Source organism: Lathyrus oleraceus, chromosome 1 (assembly GCF_024323335.1).
Source record: "Lathyrus oleraceus cultivar Zhongwan6 chromosome 1, CAAS_Psat_ZW6_1.0, whole genome shotgun sequence".
Classification (NCBI taxonomy): Eukaryota; Viridiplantae; Streptophyta; class Magnoliopsida; order Fabales; family Fabaceae; genus Lathyrus; species Lathyrus oleraceus.
In genome coordinates this window covers 13,713,496-13,734,826 of record NC_066579.1, presented here as the reverse complement: position 1 = coordinate 13,734,826, position 21,331 = coordinate 13,713,496, and the positions used below count along the sequence as shown (strand labels likewise).

The 21,331-nt window shown below is 53.8% G+C and overlaps 2 protein-coding genes across 2 annotated transcripts; one reads left to right on the top strand and one right to left on the bottom strand.

Moving 5' to 3' along the window:
- The first annotated feature begins 469 nt into the window (after positions 1 to 469).
- Positions 470 to 3,556, top strand: LOC127087398 (uncharacterized). The gene has a single exon (XM_051028286.1). The coding sequence runs from the start codon at positions 470 to 472 to the stop codon at positions 3,554 to 3,556; it is 3,087 nt and encodes a 1,028-aa protein (XP_050884243.1).
- Positions 3,557 to 15,230: 11,674 nt separating this feature from the next.
- Positions 15,231 to 20,825, bottom strand: LOC127087388 (uncharacterized). The gene is made up of 2 exons (XM_051028274.1): positions 16,860 to 20,825; positions 15,231 to 15,893 (listed from the first exon to the last, which is right to left on the bottom strand). The coding sequence occupies exons 1-2, from the start codon at positions 20,823 to 20,825 to the stop codon at positions 15,231 to 15,233; spliced, it is 4,629 nt and encodes a 1,542-aa protein (XP_050884231.1).
- Positions 20,826 to 21,331: the final 506 nt, after the last annotated feature.

Genomic DNA, 21,331 nt, shown 5'->3' with positions numbered 1-21,331 from the left:
GACACCTAAGTTGTGTCGGGCAGAGCCATAACGGCATCTCACTCACCACGTCACCCAACTCCCCTATATTGTCTCCTTAGGGATAGGGGCAGTTGGACCAGGGGGCAGACCTTGGTCTAGGTCTTAACGCTTCTTACGCGTCCCCTGGCAGCTCCTCCTTGGGCCTAGCTAATCTAGCCCATTAGGAGCCTTGGCCCAGCGCTGGGGGCTCAATATAAATACCCCTTTCATGGCAAAGGGGCAGGTAGGCTAACTCACACTCTGATAACCTCATTCTGTACCTTTTCTGACTTAAGCGTTGGAGCACCTTGCAGGTACACCCCCCTCTCACTTCATTCTCCGGCCCATTCACCAAGACCTTGGAAGGCCCTCCTGATCAGGTGAGATCAGTGGCGCCGTCTGTGGGAACTAGCTATCCCCATCTTCATCAAACGAGGATCAAAAGCTCATTTATTTCTGTCCTTCCAACATGGCCGGAGAACAACATAGCGATCACAGCCGTCCCCTCGTCAACTACAATACGGACGACAGCCCGCCATCCCATGAAGCGGACGTTCGGGACGGTCATCCATCCACCCCGTCTCCAGAGCCCCAAAACAACGGAGATGCCTCTCACGCCCACAATTTAGGGGCAGAGACATTTCATCCCATTCCCGTTCCCGTTGAAGGAGACGCCGTGATGATTGCCATGGTGAATGCCCTCAATCAGGCCGGTTCTATGCTCCACCAGCAGCACGAACGAATCATGGCCCTCGAAGCCGAACGACAAGAGGCCCGGCCCCAGCCGGTGAGTAGGATACAACAACGTTCGGAGCCAACGAAGAAGCGAGGACGTCGCTCTCCAGAACCCCACGTCAGCAGGGCACGCGCTCGTCGTGACGGTGGTCGAGCGAGAACATCACCAAGGCGCGGGCACAGCCCCGACAACAACGAACTGTCTCCCTTAAGGAGCGACGAGGAAGATTTGCATTGCCCCCTATCTCGGGCAATAATGGAAGCCCCGCTCCCCAAAGGCATGGAGAAACCACCAAATCTAGCTGTGTACGACGGGACTACAGATCCCGACGATCACGTCGACAACGTCAACGCGATGCTCGACTACCGCAATGATATAACCGGGCACCTCAAATGCCGACTGTTCTCAACGACCCTCAGGAAAGGGGCCATGGCTTGGTACAAAAGCTTGGCCCCTGAGTCCATTACATCATGGAGAGTCATGAGGTCCATGTTCACCAGGCACTTTACAGCTTCCCGTCGTCACCCCAAGACTGAGGCGACCCTTGAAGCCATAGTGCAGAAGAAGAATGAAACACTGCGCTCATACATCGAGCGATTCAACCAAGAAGCTGTCGAGGTAGATACCACCGAGCACATGAAGAAGTATCTCCTCGAGAGAGGTCTCTTGCCCGGCAGTGAACTTAGCAGAGCCGTGGGGATCGAGCCTCCCCGCACCTTAAACGAACTCCTGCATAAAGCCCAGGCCTACATCAGATACGAGGAAAAGCAGGTGGCACACAATGCCCGCAGCGGACGTAACGCTGGGGAGACCGAGCACTCAAAACGCGAGGACACGAGCATTTCCCGTCGCAACGGAGACAAACGAAGAGAAGAAAGACCTCGCGAGCTCCGGGAAGGAAGAGGCCCCGCGGGCAGATATAGCGAGTACACCTTACTGACAGCTCCTCGAGAGCGCATCCTCGCAGAATGTATCAACTCTGAATTTAAGCAGGGCAGGGTCAGGTTCCCAAAACCGTCTGCACCAAAGCCCCACACCGACAAATCAAAGTACTGCCGGTTCCACAGAAGTCACGGGCACGTGACCGAAGACTGCGTCCACCTGAAGGATGCGATAGAAATTTTAATCCAAGAGGGGCACCTGAAGCAGTATACGAGGAAGAACGAAGCTCCCAGACACGACGAGCCAGAGAAGAAGAGACCCCAGGAAGACACACCCCCTGACAACTCTCCCCATCAAGTGGCCCTCTGCGTGTCACGACCGGAAGATTTCTTCCTCCCCGAACCATTGCCCGAGGGCAAGATCACTGCACTCAGCCCCTGGGAAAACTTCCCTACCACACTGGTGATATCAGGAGGAGGAACTAACGGGGAATCCGCGGCCCTCTCCGTCAAACGTAAGTTCGACGAACTCCTACTGGCTGCCCCCGAGCAGAAAGCGACATTGACAAAATACCGGGGAAAATCCAACCCAATATCCTTCTTCCTGGAGGAACTCCCGGGCGGATCCCCGAACTCGGGCATCCCGCTATTGATAAGGGCAAAGATGGCCCAATTCGACGTACGACGCATCCTGGTCGACCAAGGCAGCTCAGTGGATATCATGTACGTCCACCTTTTCAAGACCCTGAAGCTAGACAAGACCAACTTAGCCCCCTACGTCGGATCAGATCTCCAAGGATTCAACGGAGCAACAACCAGACCGTGGGGATATGTTGAGCTCCTCGTCACCTTCGGCGAACAAGAAACGGCCAGGGAAGTCAAAACCCAATTCCTGGTCGTAGACTGTCCGTCTCTCTACAATTGCATCTTTGGACGCCCGACACTGGCCGAACTCACCGCGGTCCCATCCACCGTCCACCTGAAGATGAAATACTACACCAAATTGGGACGTGTGGTCACCATCCATGGTGACATCGAAGCAGCCCGGCGATGCTACGACGCCGCAGTAAAAGGACAGGCCGTAGTCAGCACGAAGAGCAACAACAAAAAACTCAAGACCGAGGATCCTGCCCGAGGAGTCAACGCCATCGACCTCGACTGTCGCATCGGGCTGGACGAGACCGAAGAGGGGAGGTTCCCCAAGGAACGCTCTCTCGAACACCCGGTCCGACCAATCCCCGACGGGGAGTTCGAACTCATTCCTCTTGGGGACGATCCGGAAAGGACGGTGAAAATAGGTAAGGGACTACCCGAGGAAACAAGAGAAGAGCTAGTAGCATGCCTCAAAGAGAACTCCGACCTCTTCGCGTGGAATGCCGCAGAAATGCCCGGGCTGGACCCCGAGATCGCGTGTCATAAGCTAGCTTTAGACCGGGCAGCCAAGCCCATAGCACAGCGTAGACGCAAGCAATCGCCCGAAAAGGCAGAGGCTGCCGAGCGAGCTGTAAAAGACCTCTTAGAGGCAAATTTTATTTCTGAAGCCCAGTACACAACCTGGCTCTCTAATGTAGTCCTCGTTAAGAAAAATAATGGAAAATGGCGTATGTGTGTTGATTATACTGATCTTAATAGGGCTTGCCCGAAAGATGCTTTCCCCCTCCCTAATATAGACTCGCTCGTTGACAACTCTGCAGGTTTTAAACTCTTGTCCTTCATGGACGCATATAGTGGATACAACCAGATCCCTATGTCGCCCGCAGACAAGAAACACACAGCGTTCATGACCCCAACGGGCAATTACTATTACAACGTGATGCCGTTCGGGCTCAAGAACGCTGGCGCTACATACCAACGCATGATGAACAAAGTCTTCAAGGACGAAATAGGGGACATGCTCGAAGTGTACATGGACGACATGATCGTCAAATCACACGAGTAGATAACCCATGCTCGACACCTTACGAAGGTCTTCGAGCAGGCGAGACAGTGTAAAATGAGGTTCAACCCCGAAAAATGCACGTTCGGAGTCCGAGCAGGCAAGTTCCTCGGTTTCTATCTCACCGAAAGAGGGATCGAGGCCAACCCCGACAAATGCCGGGCATTCTCGGAGTTTCCGACCCCGAAAACCAAAAAATCGATCCAGTCGCTCAATGGAGTGCTCGCCTCACTCTCCCGTTTCATCGCCAAGTCCGCCCAGCACGCATTGCCATTCTTCAGACTCCTTCGCAAAGAGGCTACCTTCGACTGGACCGACGAATGCGAGCAAGCGCTACTCCATCTAAAGAAGGTTCTGTCCCAACCCCCGGTCTTATCACGGCCATCAGAAAAGGAAACCCTATACTTATACCTATCCGTGGCAACCGAGGCCGTCAGCGCCGTTCTAATAAGAGAAACCGACGAAGGACAAAAACCCATCTATTTTACGAGTAAAGCACTCCAAGGTCCCGAGCTCCGATATCAGCAAATCGAAAAGGTCGCCCTGGCCCTCATCAACACAGCGAGGAGACTACGATATTACTTCCTCGCACACACGATAAAGGTGAGGACCGACCAGCCAGTCAAACAGCTGCTCGGGCGCCCGGATATGGCCGGGAGGATGCTCAAGTGGTCACTAGAACTCTCCGAATTCGACATACAATACGAAAGTAGGAAAGCCTTGAAAGCTCAGGCACTGGCCGACTTCGTCGCGGAGATGACCCACTGCCCGACTCCTGCAGAAAGCGCCCACAAATGGACGATCTTCGTCGATGGCGCCTCTAGCACATCAGGCAGCGGGGCCGGGATCATCCTCGAAAATGAAGAAGGGATCCTGATAGAGGTATCATTAGCGCTAGCGTTCCCAACATCAAACAACCAAGCCGAATACGAAGCTTTCCTCGCAGGCCTGAGGTTAGCCGAGGACCTGGGAGCAAAAGAGGTAAAAATATCCACCGACTCCCAGCTCGTGGCCTCACAAGTGCGAGGAGAATACCAAACCAAGAACGACAACCTCCTCGAGTACTTGTCCCTCGTCAAAGAAAAACTTGAGAGATTTGAAAAATGGGAAGTTCAACACATACCCCGCGAGCACAACACACGGGCAGACGTTCTCTCGAAACTAGCCAGCACGAGGAAAAAGGGTGGGAATAAATCGGTAATCCAAGAAATTCTCCCTCGGCCCAGCATCGACAAACTACCGCCTCCACTCGAGGTCAACGCTATTGGAGATGCCCACTGTTGGATGACACCCATCTACAATTACCTCACACGAGACGAACTCCCGGCTGACCCGAAAGAGGCGACCACTGTCAAACGACGCGCATGCTCGTACGTACTCCTCGAAGGCAAACTCTACCGGAGAGGATTCTCCATCCCACTACTCAAATGCGTCGAGGAAGAGAAAGTCCCCGACGTACTTGGAGAGATACACCGGGGAATTAACGCTCAACACCTCGGCGGACGATCACTCGCACGAAAAGCCCTTCGAGCAGGCTACTACTGGCCGACCATGCAAAACGATTCGAAAGAGCACGTCAAAAGATGTGACAAATGCCAACGACATGCCGACATGCACCTCGCACCCCCGAACGACCTCAAATCACTGTCTTCCCCATGGCCCTTCGCGTGGTGGGGCATGGACATCCTCGGACCCTTCGTCACCGGATCATATCAGAATAAATACCTCATCGTCGGGGTGGATTACTTCACCAAATGGATCGAGGCGGAGGCACTGGCTAAAATAACCGCGCAGAACATTCTCCGGTTCTTCAAACGCAATATCCTCGCTCGGTTCGGTATACCCCAGGCACTTGTCACAGACAACGGGACACAATTCACAGACGGAGGATTCCAGGACTTCGTCGCCAGCCTGGGCACCACACAGCATTTCACGTCTGTCGAGCATCCGCAGACGAACGGGCAAGCAGAGGCGGCCAACAGGGTAATCTTACGTGGCCTCAAACGCAGACTCGGCGAGGCAAAGAGGGCATGGGTCGAGGAGCTACATAGCGTCCTATGGGCCTACCGCACGACACCACATTCTACCACCGGGGAAACCCCGTTCCGACTAACTTACGGCACCGAGGCAGTCATCCCGGTGGAGATACGGACGCCAACGAGGAGGACAGAGGAGCCCCTAGACGAGGAAATGAACGATGAAACCCTTAGAGCCGAGCTCGACCTAGTCGAGGAGATACGTTCCGAAGCAGCTCTCAGGGAAACAACCCTCAAACAAAAAATAGCACTACGCCATGACGCGAAAGTCATAAAAAGAGAGTTCCAGGTCGGCACCCTGGTCCTCAGAAGAAACCAGAAAAACCCGAGAGAGGGCAAACTGGAGGCCAACTGGGAAGGCCCTTACCGCGTCCGCGACAAAACGAGCAACGGGGCCTATTACCTAGAAAACCTACAAGGAGAACAACTCGCTCGACCATGGAACGCAGAAAAACTTAGACAATATTACAGCTAAGTACACCACGGGGAGACGTGGCAGGTACGACCACGCTCTTCGTCCCCAAAACCCCAGGGAGGAACCACGAGACCCGGGAACGACCCGGGGTCACATAACAAACACAACCCTCCCCGACGGTTGGGATCTTGACCAAGACTCAACGTCGAAGTACCACGACTGGCAGGGCACCCAGCTCGCGATGGGAAGGCCCAAGCCTCGGGACCAGGGTTCGAACAACGGACCCGGGCTTCGATACCCACGGGCACAAAGCCCGACACTTCGTCGGTTCCCTAAACCGAGGAGATTAACAAAGTCGAGCAGAGTACGAATTCATACAAACAAGTATCAAACACAAACGAGCACAATGAATGACAACGAAAATATTCATACATTATTGACGATAAGAGCGGCCGAAGCCAAGTACGCCCGAAGGCCATATTACAACGCCCGAAGGCCAAAATACATAAGGCACGCAGGCCCTGATAACTAAAATCAAAGAAAAGGAAATAAACTAAGACTCCGCTCGGAGCACCTCTTCATCCTCTTCTTCTTCTTCTCCCCCCAGCTCCTCCTCCGCTTCAAACGGGCAGGTAATCTCACCATCCCGGACGCAGCAGTTATAGGCCGACCCTGCTGTCACCAACTCAGGGTTCAGAAGCCCGAGCTGCTCGACAGCATTGTCGAAACCCTCTTTGAAGCAGGCCACGAGATCTTGGTTGAGAGTCCGAATATGCCCTAGCAGCTCACCGCGCGAACCAAGGGCGCGTTCCTCCTCGGTCTCATCTGCCAGAGGACGGACCTTTCCCTCGAGGGACTCAACCTGAGCCCGTAGGCCAGCGTTGTCCTCGATCAGCTTCTGATGGTCGACCACCTGCTCTTCCAAGCTCGCCTTAGCGGCCTTCAACTGGTCCCTCTCCCTTTCCACCTCCTCCAGCTTCTGGCTCAGCCCTTCCTGCAGCTGATGCTCTTCTTTGTAGTCCGACAGATCTTTAGATAGTCTTTCCTTCTCCGTCCGAACCTGCAAAAGGGCATCCTCCAGCGAGGCGGTGGAGACCGAAGCGTCGGTCATAACCATGGCCGTCTCCATCACCCGGATGACAGCAGCAATATCCCTGGCCAGATCTTTTCTCCGGGCAGCAGCGTCCTGGTCCAGAATAGCCTTGGCCTCAGGCGCAGGCACAACAATCGACTCCTCGGCCTTGAAGAACGACCGTTCCACATAGCAGGGAGGTAGAAGATAGCTGCCCGGTCCATTCGGACTTCCTGGAGACGACCTGGTGAGAGGCCCAGCCGGACGCTTCCGTTTATGGAGGGGGGAAGCCGCTGGCGACGGACTGCTATCAGGAATGTTGATCGGGTTAGACCGAGGAGGAGAGGAAGGAATCACGCTCGCCGCCTGCGAGGGACCGACCCCGGCATCGCCAGCAGTCTCCGAGACACGGGCCACAGTTTTCTTCTTCTTCTTGGGCACCCGGTCAGGAGCGCCGACCTGATTCGCTAGCTTCAGCACCCGATCACGAGCATTGGGCATGGCACCTGCAAATAAATTACACACAAACATTAGCGACCGAAGTCATAAACAGAAATAAAAAGCTAAACAGAGTCTGCCTACTCAATAACGCCAGAGCTTCCTCCTCGGTATCACACTCGAGCAGAGCCTTCGTATTGATATAACGCGTCTCGGTGATTAGCTCCCCGGCCTCATCCAGGTAGGGCACGCCCTGTCGATTCGCCCAGAACGCCAAGCTGAAGCTCTGCACGTAATCGACCAGCTTCTTGTACGCGAGCCTATCCTCCTCGCCGAGCATCGCGTACTTGACCCGGTAATGCGCCGTGGAGAGATCGAAATGATCACGCTGCCACCTCAGCGGTATCTTCGACATCAGCGTCTCCTCCCCGTTGGGTTCCCGTTGATAGTAGTAGAGAGAATGAAGGGCAGCCCGGGTAATCGGCATCACCACGTACCACCGGCTTTTGAAATGGCGAACAGAATCCTCGTACGTCTTGAACAGACGCACGGGCTGCTTGAAAGAAACCCAATTGTGGCGACCACGGGAACCGGACCTCTGGAGATGGAAAACGTGGAAGAAGAGAGCCCGGGTGCAACCAATGCCGAGGAACTGGCAAACTAACTCGAATGCCCGCATAAATGCGAGAGCATTAGGATGTAGTTGGGACGGCGCCAGCCGGAGCCACTTGAAGACCGACACCTGGAAGGAGTTGAAGGGCAGTCTAATCCCCGCCTCACGAAAAGCAAATTCATACATGGTGAACTGCTTCCCCGGGAAATGATGACAAATGCGGTCTTCTTCCTTGGGGGCGCAGCAATACCAGTTTGGTGGATCCTCCCGGCTTATGGTCTCGACCATAGCGTGAGCAGTGATGGCCTCGTCACAGAAGTCTGATTCCTCCTCCAAGGGCTCGTCCGCAACCCATGAGAAGTCGACCTGCCCGGAAGAGGAGGCGTGTTCGGTACCATCTCGGACACTCCCATCCCCGACAGGGAGACGAGCGATTGTCGCGTCTTCGGTGGAGGACCCAGAATCTTCCTTCCTCGGTCGTAAGCGCCCGGTAGCACCTGAAACGCAGACAGAAAGAGTGAATTCGACGTCATATCAAATCCACCCTTCCACCGCAGGTCAAGTGAAAGGGCGTAGCAGCGACGGACACTAACCGCGCTCAACTCGGTGGCGCGCGCATTCTATGGAGACCGGGCATAAACTTCATACAGCCTATGCAAGTATTGCCCAGCATATGAAGTTTATGCCCGGTACAGTAGGGTCCCAACCCTATTTTCTACCATCTAATATACACCTACAGTCCACTACACTGTTCCCAAGTTAAACCTAACCACATTTCTACAAAAATAGCATGCGTTTGACAGAAAACAACAAGGAAAAAGAATGGGTCACAGTGGAAAATCATACCTGACATAGTTAAGTTGAAAGGGGTACGGTGGTATCCGAGCAGAAGACGGTGGTTCAGATAGGAGGACGGGCGGAGACGGCGGTCCAGACGGTTGAGCAAGCAAACGAGAGAGAAGGTGGAGAACTCCGGTGAACGTATGAGCGAGAAAAAAAGGTAGAAATGAAGTTACTCAACCCCTTTTTATAGGGCTTGGCACGTAGGCCAACACGCTAGGTCATCATTGCCTAGCCTGCCTACGCCGTCTTTGCGCGCGAAACGAAGCGACGCCACTAATCGTGAGACACGTCTATCAAAGATAAGAAACTGAAACGACCCGAGCACCTATCCGTCTCCTCGACTCACCAAGACGCCACCTCCCCGCGTCGTACCCACGTTTACTACAAGGAAGGTGCAGACCAACCGATCACCTCCATCCCCGACATCCCCGGAGAAAATGTCAGTCATGAATAGGTCTGTTACAACCTCGCCTGTCTAACGATCAAGCTTCCCCATCGTCTCGGGGAACCCTTAGTTGAAACACAAGTCATCTCTCTGGCTTAGAGACTCGACTTGGGGGGCTCCTGTTCTGGACCGGGCCATGACACTAGGCACGGCACGGCCCAATGCTCGCCAAGCCCACGTCCAAACGACCGTGTCCAAGCGACCACGAGGACACGTCAGGTGAACGACCGTCCGCCCGAAGAATGTCTCCCCGGCCCCTTAAATACGTGTCGGACAACGAGCGGGTCCCCCTCATATGATCTCCATCCACTCATCGTCAACCCACGTCGCGGACACCTAAGTTGTGTCGGGCAGAGCCATAACGGCATCTCACTCACCACGTCACCCAACTCCCCTATATTGTCTCCTTAGGGATAGGGGCAGTTGGACCAGGGGGCAGACCTTGGTCTAGGTCTTAACGCTTCTTACGCGTCCCCTGGCAGCTCCTCCTTGGGCCTAGCTAATCTAGCCCATTAGGAGCCTTGGCCCAGCGCTGGGGGCTCAATATAAATACCCCTTTCATGGCAAAGGGGCAGGTAGGCTAACTCACACTCTGATAACCTCATCCTGTACCTTTTCTGACTTAAGCGTTGGAGCACCTTGCAGGTACACCCCCCTCTCACTTCATTCTCCGGCCCATTCACCAAGACCTTGGAAGGCCCTCCTGATCAGGTGAGATCAAATTCGCTAGGCGAGCTCAAGGCGAATGTGGTAGCAAGTTCATTCTGTTTTGGTGAAAAAACGCAGCCATCACTCACTCGCTAGGCGAAGCTCTAGCGAGTCCCCAGCGAGCATTCCAGTAGCAAAACCTCTCAACCTCGCTGGGGCGAGGTTGAAGCGTGTCCTTCGTTAGCCGAAGGTTTGTTCGCTAGGCGAACATGACAGTTCACCAAGGCCCTGTTTTCTCTGGGCGCAGGGGCCTTATGTGCCCATTTTAGACCCTCGCTAGGCGAGCCATTCTGCTCGCCTAGCGAACATGACAGCCCAGCAGTGGTCTATAAGTAGCAGGTGCCACTTTTGAGCACCATACCTCACTTTTACCAACTTTTTCCACTTTTGTACTTTATTCTAGATATTTTTGCAGCATTGTTCTTGGACCCTTTTATGCCCTAATTTCCATTTCTCTTCATCTAGCAACCATCTTCCACAAAAAGAAGGTGGATTCCCATCCAACCTCGATTATTCGACTTGGATGTTGATCAACCCTCTTTCCTTACTTGCCGACCAAGCTACCATGAAAATGAGTAGCTAAGTCATCCATTTGTCAAGGTTAGATGTAGGTGATTTCTAGCTTTGTGTGTAAATGTAAGGATCCTCATATGTAAACTCTTTAACGGTAAATATATGATGAAAACTTTGTTTCTATTTAAAACTCTTTGTGTTGGTTTATGATCGAGAGATGTTTACCGATTCTTGACCTAGGTTTTCATCCAAACTTGTTCGTTAGCTAGAGATAGTAACGAATGATTTTGTTCACCATAAGGTTGAACCAAAAAGTTGTCATTTTGATAGATTGTGTTCGAGAGAAACAATGGATCAAAATGGCAAAACTCACAATGTGTGTTCGAGAGAAACATATTGAGAGGACTTTGTGAAATTATTTATCATCTAAAGGAGTTTATAAGATTGTTGACCGAGCAAATACATGCAAAGTGATCATTGAAACCTAACTTTGACAATATTTCTCATATTAATCAAAACATAACTGATCTCACCTGATCAGGAGGGCCTTCCAAGGTCTTGGTGAATGGGCCGGAGAATGAAGTGAGAGGGGGGTGTACCTGCAAGGTGCTCCAACGCTTAAGTCAGAAAAGGTACAGGATGAGGTTATCAGAGTGTGAGTTAGCCTACCTGCCCCTTTGCCATGAAAGGGGTATTTATATTGAGCCCCCAGCGCTGGGCCAAGGCTCCTAATGGGCTAGATTAGCTAGGCCCAAGGAGGAGCTGCCAGGGGACGCGTAAGAAGCGTTAAGACCTAGACCAAGGTCTGCCCCCTGGTCCAACTGCCCCTATCCCTAAGGAGACAATATAGGGGAGTTGGGTGACGTGGTGAGTGAGATGCCGTTATGGCTCTGCCCGACACAACTTAGGTGTCCGCGACGTGGGTTGACGATGAGTGGATGGAGATCATATGAGGGGGACCCGCTCGTTGTCCGACACGTATTTAAGGGGCCGGGGAGACATTCTTCGGGCGGACGGTCGTTCACCTGACGTGTCCTCGTGGTCGCTTGGACACGGTCGTTTGGACGTGGGCTTGGCGAGCATTGGGCCGTGCCGTGCCTAGTGTCATGGCCCGGTCCAGAACAGGAGCCCCCAAGTCGAGTCTCTAAGCCAGAGAGATGACTTGTGTTTCAACTAAGGGTTCCCCGAGACGATGGGGAAGCTTGATCGTTAGACAGGCGAGGTTGTAACAGACCTATTCATGACTGACATTTTCTCCGGGGATGTCGGGGATGGAGGTGATCGGTTGGTCTGCACCTTCCTTGTAGTAAACGTGGGTACGACGCGGGGAGGTGGCGTCTTGGTGAGTCGAGGAGACGGATAGGTGCTCGGGTCGTTTCAGTTTCTTATCTTTGATAGACGTGTCTCACGATTAGTGGCGTCGCTTCGTTTCGCGCGCAAAGACGGCGTAGGCAGGCTAGGCAATGATGACCTAGCGTGTTGGCCTACGTGCCAAGCCCTATAAAAAGGGGTTGAGTAACTTCATTTCTACCTTTTTTTCTCGCTCATACGTTCACCGGAGTTCTCCACCTTCTCTCTCGTTTGCTTGCTCAACCGTCTGGACCGCCGTCTCCGCCCGTCCTCCTATCTGAACCACCGTCTTCTGCTCGGATACCACCGTACCCCTTTCAACTTAACTATGTCAGGTATGATTTTCCACTGTGACCCATTCTTTTTCCTTGTTGTTTTCTGTCAAACGCATGCTATTTTTGTAGAAATGTGGTTAGGTTTAACTTGGGAACAGTGTAGTGGACTGTAGGTGTATATTAGATGGTAGAAAATAGGGTTGGGACCCTACTGTACCGGGCATAAACTTCATATGCTGGGCAATACTTGCATAGGCTGTATGAAGTTTATGCCCGGTCTCCATAGAATGCGCGCGCCACCGAGTTGAGCGCGGTTAGTGTCCGTCGCTGCTACGCCCTTTCACTTGACCTGCGGTGGAAGGGTGGATTTGATATGACGTCGAATTCACTCTTTCTGTCTGCGTTTCAGGTGCTACCGGGCGCTTACGACCGAGGAAGGAAGATTCTGGGTCCTCCACCGAAGACGCGACAATCGCTCGTCTCCCTGTCGGGGATGGGAGTGTCCGAGATGGTACCGAACACGCCTCCTCTTCCGGGCAGGTCGACTTCTCATGGGTTGCGGACGAGCCCTTGGAGGAGGAATCAGACTTCTGTGACGAGGCCATCACTGCTCACGCTATGGTCGAGACCATAAGCCGGGAGGATCCACCAAACTGGTATTGCTGCGCCCCCAAGGAAGAAGACCGCATTTGTCATCATTTCCCGGGGAAGCAGTTCACCATGTATGAATTTGCTTTTCGTGAGGCGGGGATTAGACTGCCCTTCAACTCCTTCCAGATGTCGGTCTTCAAGTGGCTCCGGCTGGCGCCGTCCCAACTACATCCTAATGCTCTCGCATTTATGCGGGCATTCGAGTTAGTTTGCCAGTTCCTCGGCATTGGTTGCACCCGGGCTCTCTTCTTCCACGTTTTCCATCTCCAGAGGTCCGGTTCCCGTGGTCGCCACAGTTGGGTTTCTTTCAAGCAGCCCGTGCGTCTGTTCAAGACGTACGAGGATTCTGTTCGCCATTTCAAAAGCCGGTGGTACGTGGTGATGCCGATTACCCGGGCTGCCCTTCATTCTCTCTACTACTATCAACGGGAACCCAACGGGGAGGAGACGCTGATGTCGAAGATACCGCTGAGGTGGCAGCGTGATCATTTCGATCTCTCCACGGCGCATTACCGGGTCAAGTACGCGATGCTCGGCGAGGAGGGTAGGCTCGCGTACAAGAAGCTGGTCGATTACGTGCAGAGCTTCAGCTTGGCGTTCTGGGCGAATCGACAGGGCGTGCCCTACCTGGATGAGGCCGGGGAGCTAATCACCGAGACGCGTTATATCAATACGAAGGCTCTGCTCGAGTGTGATACCGAGGAGGAAGCTCTGGCGTTATTGAGTAGGCAGACTCTGTTTAGCTTTTTATTTCTGTTTATGACTTCGGTCGCTAATGTTTGTGTGTAATTTATTTGCAGGTGCCATGCCCAATGCTCGTGATCGGGTGCTGAAGCTAGCGAATCAGGTCGGCGCTCCTGACCGGGTGCCCAAGAAGAAGAAGAAAACTGTGGCCCGTGTCTCGGAGACTGCTGGCGATGCCGGGGTCGGTCCCTCGCAGGCGGCGAGCGTGATTCCTTCCTCTCCTCCTCGGTCTAACCCGATCAACATTCCTGATAGCAGTCCGTCGCCAGCGGCTTCCCCCCTCCATAAACGGAAGCGTCCGGCTGGGCCTCTCACCAGGTCGTCTCCAGGAAGTCCGAATGGACCGGGCAGCTATCTTCTACCTCCCTGCTATGTGGAACGGTCGTTCTTCAAGGCCGAGGAGTCGATTGTTGTGCCTGCGCCTGAGGCCAAGGCTATTCTGGACCAGGACGCTGCTGCCCGGAGAAAAGATCTGGCCAGGGATATTGCTGCTGTCATCCGGGTGATGGAGACGGCCATGGTTATGACCGACGCTTCGGTCTCCACCGCCTCGCTGGAGGATGCCCTTTTGCAGGTTCGGACGGAGAAGGAAAGACTATCTAAAGATCTGTCGGACTACAAAGAAGAGCATCAGCTGCAGGAAGGGCTGAGCCAGAAGCTGGAGGAGGTGGAAAGGGAGAGGGACCAGTTGAAGGCCGTTAAGGCGAGCTTGGAAGAGCAGGTGGTCGACCATCAGAAGCTGATCGAGGACAACGCTGGCCTACGGGCTCAGGTTGAGTCCCTCGAGGGAAAGGTCCGTCCTCTGGCAGATGAGACCGAGGAGGAACGCGCCCTTGGTTCGCGCGGTGAGCTGCTAGGGCATATTCGGACTCTCAACCAAGATCTCGTGGCCTGCTTCAAAGAGGGTTTCGACAATGCTGTCGAGCAGCTCGGGCTTCTGAACCCTGAGTTGGTGACAGCAGGGTCGGCCTATAACTGCTGCGTCCGGGATGGTGAGATTACCTGCCCGTTTGAAGCGGAGGAGGAGCTGGGGGGAGAAGAAGAAGAAGAGGATGAAGAGGTGCTCCGAGCGGAGTCTTAGTTTATTTCCTTTTCTTTGATTTTAGCTATCAGGGCCTGCGTGCCTTATGTATTTTGGCCTTCGGGCGTTGTAATATGGCCTTCGGGCGTACTTGGCTTCGGCCGCTCTTATCGTCAATAATGTATGAATATTTTCGTTGTCATTCATTGTGCTCGTTTGTGTTTGATACTTGTTTGTATGAATTCGTACTCTGCTCGACTTTGTTAATCTCCTCGGTTTAGGGAACCGACGAAGTGTCGGGCTTTGTGCCCGTGGGTATCGAAGCCCGGGTCCGTTGTTCGAACCCTGGTCCCGAGGCTTGGGCCTTCCCATCGCGAGCTGGGTGCCCTGCCAGTCGTGGTACTTCGACGTTGAGTCTTGGTCAAGATCCCAACCGTCGGGGAGGGTTGTGTTTGTTATGTGACCCCGGGTCGTTCCCGGGTCTCGTGGTTCCTCCCTGGGGTTTTGGGGACGAAGAGCGTGGTCGTACCTGCCACGTCTCCCCGTGGTGTACTTAGCTGTAATATTGTCTAAGTTTTTCTGCGTTCCATGGTCGAGCGAGTTGTTCTCCTTGTAGGTTTTCTAGGTAATAGGCCCCGTTGCTCGTTTTGTCGCGGACGCGGTAAGGGCCTTCCCAGTTGGCCGCCAGTTTGCCCTCTCTCGGGTTTTTCTGGTTTCTTCTGAGGACCAGGGTGCCGACCTGGAACTCTCTTTTTATGACTTTCGCGTCATGGCGTAGTGCTATTTTTTGTTTGAGGGTTGTTTCCCTGAGAGCTGCTTCGGAACGTATCTCCTCGACTAGGTCGAGCTCGGCTCTAAGGGTTTCATCGTTCATTTCCTCGTCTAGGGGCTCCTCTGTCCTCCTCGTTGGCGTCCGTATCTCCACCGGGATGACTGCCTCGGTGCCGTAAGTTAGTCGGAACGGGGTTTCCCCGGTGGTAGAATGTGGTGTCGTGCGGTAGGCCCATAGGACGCTATGTAGCTCCTCGACCCATGCCCTCTTTGCCTCGCCGAGTCTGCGTTTGAGGCCACGTAAGATTACCCTGTTGGCCGCCTCTGCTTGCCCGTTCGTCTGCGGATGCTCGACAGACGTGAAATGCTGTGTGGTGCCCAGGCTGGCGACGAAGTCCTGGAATCCTTCGTCTGTGAATTGTGTCCCGTTGTCTGTGACAAGTGCCTGGGGTATACCGAACCGAGCGAGGATATTGCGTTTGAAGAACCGGAGAATGTTCTGCGCGGTTATTTTAGCCAGTGCCTCCGCCTCGATCCATTTGGTGAAGTAATCCACCCCGACGATGAGGTATTTATTCTGATATGATCCGGTGACGAAGGGTCCGAGGATGTCCATGCCCCACCACGCGAAGGGCCATGGGGAAGACAGTGATTTGAGGTCGTTCGGGGGTGCGAGGTGCATGTCGGCATGTCGTTGGCATTTGTCACATCTTTTGACGTGCTCTTTCGAATCGTTTTGCATGGTCGGCCAGTAGTAGCCTGCTCGAAGGGCTTTTCGTGCGAGTGATCGTCCGCCGAGGTGTTGAGCGTTAATTCCCCGGTGTATCTCTCCAAGTACGTCGGGGACTTTCTCTTCCTCGACGCATTTGAGTAGTGGGATGGAGAATCCTCTCCGGTAGAGTTTGCCTTCGAGGAGTACGTACGAGCATGCGCGTCGTTTGACAGTGGTCGCCTCTTTCGGGTCAGCCGGGAGTTCGTCTCGTGTGAGGTAATTGTAGATGGGTGTCATCCAACAGTGGGCATCTCCAATAGCGTTGACCTCGAGTGGAGGCGGTAGTTTGTCGATGCTGGGCCGAGGGAGAATTTCTTGGATTACCGATTTATTCCCACCCTTTTTCCTCGTGCTGGCTAGTTTCGAGAGAACGTCTGCCCGTGTGTTGTGCTCGCGGGGTATGTGTTGAACTTCCCATTTTTCAAATCTCTCAAGTTTTTCTTTGACGAGGGACAAGTACTCGAGGAGGTTGTCGTTCTTGGTTTGGTATTCTCCTCGCACTTGTGAGGCCACGAGCTGGGAGTCGGTGGATATTTTTACCTCTTTTGCTCCCAGGTCCTCGGCTAACCTCAGGCCTGCGAGGAAAGCTTCGTATTCGGCTTGGTTGTTTGATGTTGGGAACGCTAGCGCTAATGATACCTCTATCAGGATCCCTTCTTCATTTTCGAGGATGATCCCGGCCCCGCTGCCTGATGTGCTAGAGGCGCCATCGACGAAGATCGTCCATTTGTGGGCGCTTTCTGCAGGAGTCGGGCAGTGGGTCATCTCCGCGACGAAGTCGGCCAGTGCCTGAGCTTTCAAGGCTTTCCTACTTTCGTATTGTATGTCGAATTCGGAGAGTTCTAGTGACCACTTGAGCATCCTCCCGGCCATATCCGGGCGCCCGAGCAGCTGTTTGACTGGCTGGTCGGTCCTCACCTTTATCGTGTGTGCGAGGAAGTAATATCGTAGTCTCCTCGCTGTGTTGATGAGGGCCAGGGCGACCTTTTCGATTTGCTGATATCGGAGCTCGGGACCTTGGAGTGCTTTACTCGTAAAATAGATGGGTTTTTGTCCTTCGTCGGTTTCTCTTATTAGAACGGCGCTGACGGCCTCGGTTGCCACGGATAGGTATAAGTATAGGGTTTCCTTTTCTGATGGCCGTGATAAGACCGGGGGTTGGGACAGAACCTTCTTTAGATGGAGTAGCGCTTGCTCGCATTCGTCGGTCCAGTCGAAGGTAGCCTCTTTGCGAAGGAGTCTGAAGAATGGCAATGCGTGCTGGGCGGACTTGGCGATGAAACGGGAGAGTGAGGCGAGCACTCCATTGAGCGACTGGATCGATTTTTTGGTTTTCGGGGTCGGAAACTCCGAGAATGCCCGGCATTTGTCGGGGTTGGCCTCGATCCCTCTTTCGGTGAGATAGAAACCGAGGAACTTGCCTGCTCGGACTCCGAACGTGCATTTTTCGGGGTTGAACCTCATTTTACACTGTCTCGCCTGCTCGAAGACCTTCGTAAGGTGTCGAGCATGGGTTATCTCCTCGTGTGATTTGACGATCATGTCGTCCATGTACACTTCGAGCATGTCCCCTATTTCGTCCTTGAAGACTTTGTTCATCATGCGTTGGTATGTAGCGCCAGCGTTCTTGAGCCCGAACGGCATCACGTTGTAATAGTAATTGCCCGTTGGGGTCATGAACGCTGTGTGTTTCTTGTCTGCGGGCGACATAGGGATCTGGTTGTATCCACTATATGCGTCCATGAAGGACAAGAGTTTAAAACCTGCAGAGTTGTCAACGAGCGAGTCTATATTAGGGAGGGGGAAAGCATCTTTCGGGCAAGCCCTATTAAGATCAGTATAATCAACACACATACGCCATTTTCCATTATTTTTCTTAACGAGGACTACATTAGAGAGCCAGGTTGTGTACTGGGCTTCAGAAATAAAATTTGCCTCTAAGAGGTCTTTTACAGCTCGCTCGGCAGCCTCTGCCTTTTCGGGCGATTGCTTGCGTCTACGCTGTGCTATGGGCTTGGCTGCCCGGTCTAAAGCTAGCTTATGACACGCGATCTCGGGGTCCAGCCCGGGCATTTCTGCGGCATTCCACGCGAAGAGGTCGGAGTTCTCTTTGAGGCATGCTACTAGCTCTTCTCTTGTTTCCTCGGGTAGTCCCTTACCTATTTTCACCGTCCTTTCCGGATCGTCCCCAAGAGGAATGAGTTCGAACTCCCCGTCGGGGATTGGTCGGACCGGGTGTTCGAGAGAGCGTTCCTTGGGGAACCTCCCCTCTTCGGTCTCGTCCAGCCCGATGCGACAGTCGAGGTCGATGGCGTTGACTCCTCGGGCAGGATCCTCGGTCTTGAGTTTTTTGTTGTTGCTCTTCGTGCTGACTACGGCCTGTCCTTTTACTGCGGCGTCGTAGCATCGTCGGGCTGCTTCGATGTCACCATGGATGGTGACCACACGTCCCAATTTGGTGTAGTATTTCATCTTCAGGTGGACGGTGGATGGGACCGCGGTGAGTTCGGCCAGTGTCGGGCGTCCAAAGATGCAATTGTAGAGAGACGGACAGTCTACGACCAGGAATTGGGTTTTGACTTCCCTGGCCGTTTCTTGTTCGCCGAAGGTGACGAGGAGCTCAACATATCCCCACGGTCTGGTTGTTGCTCCGTTGAATCCTTGGAGATCTGATCCGACGTAGGGGGCTAAGTTGGTCTTGTCTAGCTTCAGGGTCTTGAAAAGGTGGACGTACATGATATCCACTGAGCTGCCTTGGTCGACCAGGATGCGTCGTACGTCGAATTGGGCCATCTTTGCCCTTATCAATAGCGGGATGCCCGAGTTCGGGGATCCGCCCGGGAGTTCCTCCAGGAAGAAGGATATTGGGTTGGATTTTCCCCGGTATTTTGTCAATGTCGCTTTCTGCTCGGGGGCAGCCAGTAGGAGTTCGTCGAACTTACGTTTGACGGAGAGGGCCGCGGATTCCCCGTTAGTTCCTCCTCCTGATATCACCAGTGTGGTAGGGAAGTTTTCCCAGGGGCTGAGTGCAGTGATCTTGCCCTCGGGCAATGGTTCGGGGAGGAAGAAATCTTCCGGTCGTGACACGCAGAGGGCCACTTGATGGGGAGAGTTGTCAGGGGGTGTGTCTTCCCGGGGTCTCTTCTTCTCTGGCTCGTCGTGTCTGGGAGCTTCGTTCTTCCTCGTATACTGCTTCAGGTGCCCCTCTTGGATTAAAATTTCTATCGCATCCTTCAGGTGGACGCAGTCTTCGGTCACGTGCCCGTGACTTCTGTGGAACCGGCAGTACTTTGATTTGTCGGTGTGGGGCTTTGGTGCAGACGGTTTTGGGAACCTGACCCTGCCCTGCTTAAATTCAGAGTTGATACATTCTGCGAGGATGCGCTCTCGAGGAGCTGTCAGTAAGGTGTACTCGCTATATCTGCCCGCGGGGCCTCTTCCTTCCCGGAGCTCGCGAGGTCTTTCTTCTCTTCGTTTGTCTCCGTTGCGACGGGAAATGCTCGTGTCCTCGCGTTTTGAGTGCTCGGTCTCCCCAGCGTTACGTCCGCTGCGGGCATTGTGTGCCACCTGCTTTTCCTCGTATCTGATGTAGGCCTGGGCTTTATGCAGGAGTTCGTTTAAGGTGCGGGGAGGCTCGATCCCCACGGCTCTGCTAAGTTCACTGCCGGGCAAGAGACCTCTCTCGAGGAGATACTTCTTCATGTGCTCGGTGGTATCTACCTCGACAGCTTCTTGGTTGAATCGCTCGATGTATGAGCGCAGTGTTTCATTCTTCTTCTGCACTATGGCTTCAAGGGTCGCCTCAGTCTTGGGGTGACGACGGGAAGCTGTAAAGTGCCTGGTGAACATGGACCTCATGACTCTCCATGACGTAATGGACTCAGGGGCCAAGCTTTTGTACCAAGCCATGGCCCCTTTCCTGAGGGTCGTTGAGAACAGTCGGCATTTGAGGTGCCCGGTTATATCATTGCGGTAGTCGAGCATCGCGTTGACGTTGTCGACGTGATCGTCGGGATCTGTAGTCCCGTCGTACACAGCTAGATTTGGTGGTTTCTCCATGCCTTTGGGGAGCGGGGCTTCCATTATTGCCCGAGATAGGGGGCAATGCAAATCTTCCTCGTCGCTCCTTAAGGGAGACAGTTCGTTGTTGTCGGGGCTGTGCCCGCGCCTTGGTGATGTTCTCGCTCGACCACCGTCACGACGAGCGTGTGCCCTGCTGACGTGGGGTTCTGGAGAGCGACGTCCTCGCTTCTTCGTTGGCTCCGAACGTTGTTGTATCCTACTCACCGGCTGGGGCCGGGCCTCTTGTCGTTCGGCTTCGAGGGCCATGATTCGTTCGTGCTGCTGGTGGAGCATAGAACCGGCCTGATTGAGGGCATTCACCATGGCAATCATCACGGCGTCTCCTTCAACGGGAACGGGAATGGGATGAAATGTCTCTGCCCCTAAATTGTGGGCGTGAGAGGCATCTCCGTTGTTTTGGGGCTCTGGAGACGGGGTGGATGGATGACCGTCCCGAACGTCCGCTTCATGGGATGGCGGGCCGTCGTCCGTATTGTAGTTGACGAGGGGACGGCTGTGATCGCTATGTTGTTCTCCGGCCATGTTGGAAGGACAGAAATAAATGAGCTTTTGATCCTCGTTTGATGAAGATGGGGATAGCTAGTTCCCACAGACGGCGCCACTGATCTCACCTGATCAGGAGGGCCTTCCAAGGTCTTGGTGAATGGGCCGGAGAATGAAGTGAGAGGGGGGTGTACCTGCAAGGTGCTCCAACGCTTAAGTCAGAAAAGGTACAGGATGAGGTTATCAGAGTGTGAGTTAGCCTACCTGCCCCTTTGCCATGAAAGGGGTATTTATATTGAGCCCCCAGCGCTGGGCCAAGGCTCCTAATGGGCTAGATTAGCTAGGCCCAAGGAGGAGCTGCCAGGGGACGCGTAAGAAGCGTTAAGACCTAGACCAAGGTCTGCCCCCTGGTCCAACTGCCCCTATCCCTAAGGAGACAATATAGGGGAGTTGGGTGACGTGGTGAGTGAGATGCCGTTATGGCTCTGCCCGACACAACTTAGGTGTCCGCGACGTGGGTTGACGATGAGTGGATGGAGATCATA

Bases quoted from the DNA above. Each gene is read 5' to 3' on its own strand.
- LOC127087398 (XM_051028286.1), top strand. From the start codon at position 470: ATGGCCGGAGAACAACATAGCGATCACAGCCGTCCCCTCGTCAACTAC.
- LOC127087388 (XM_051028274.1), bottom strand. From the start codon at position 20,825: ATGGCCGGAGAACAACATAGCGATCACAGCCGTCCCCTCGTCAACTAC. The intron at 15,894-16,859 runs GTATCATTAGCG...GGTATACCCCAG, and splicing joins AAGAAGGGATCCTGATAGAG to GCACTTGTCACAGACAACGG.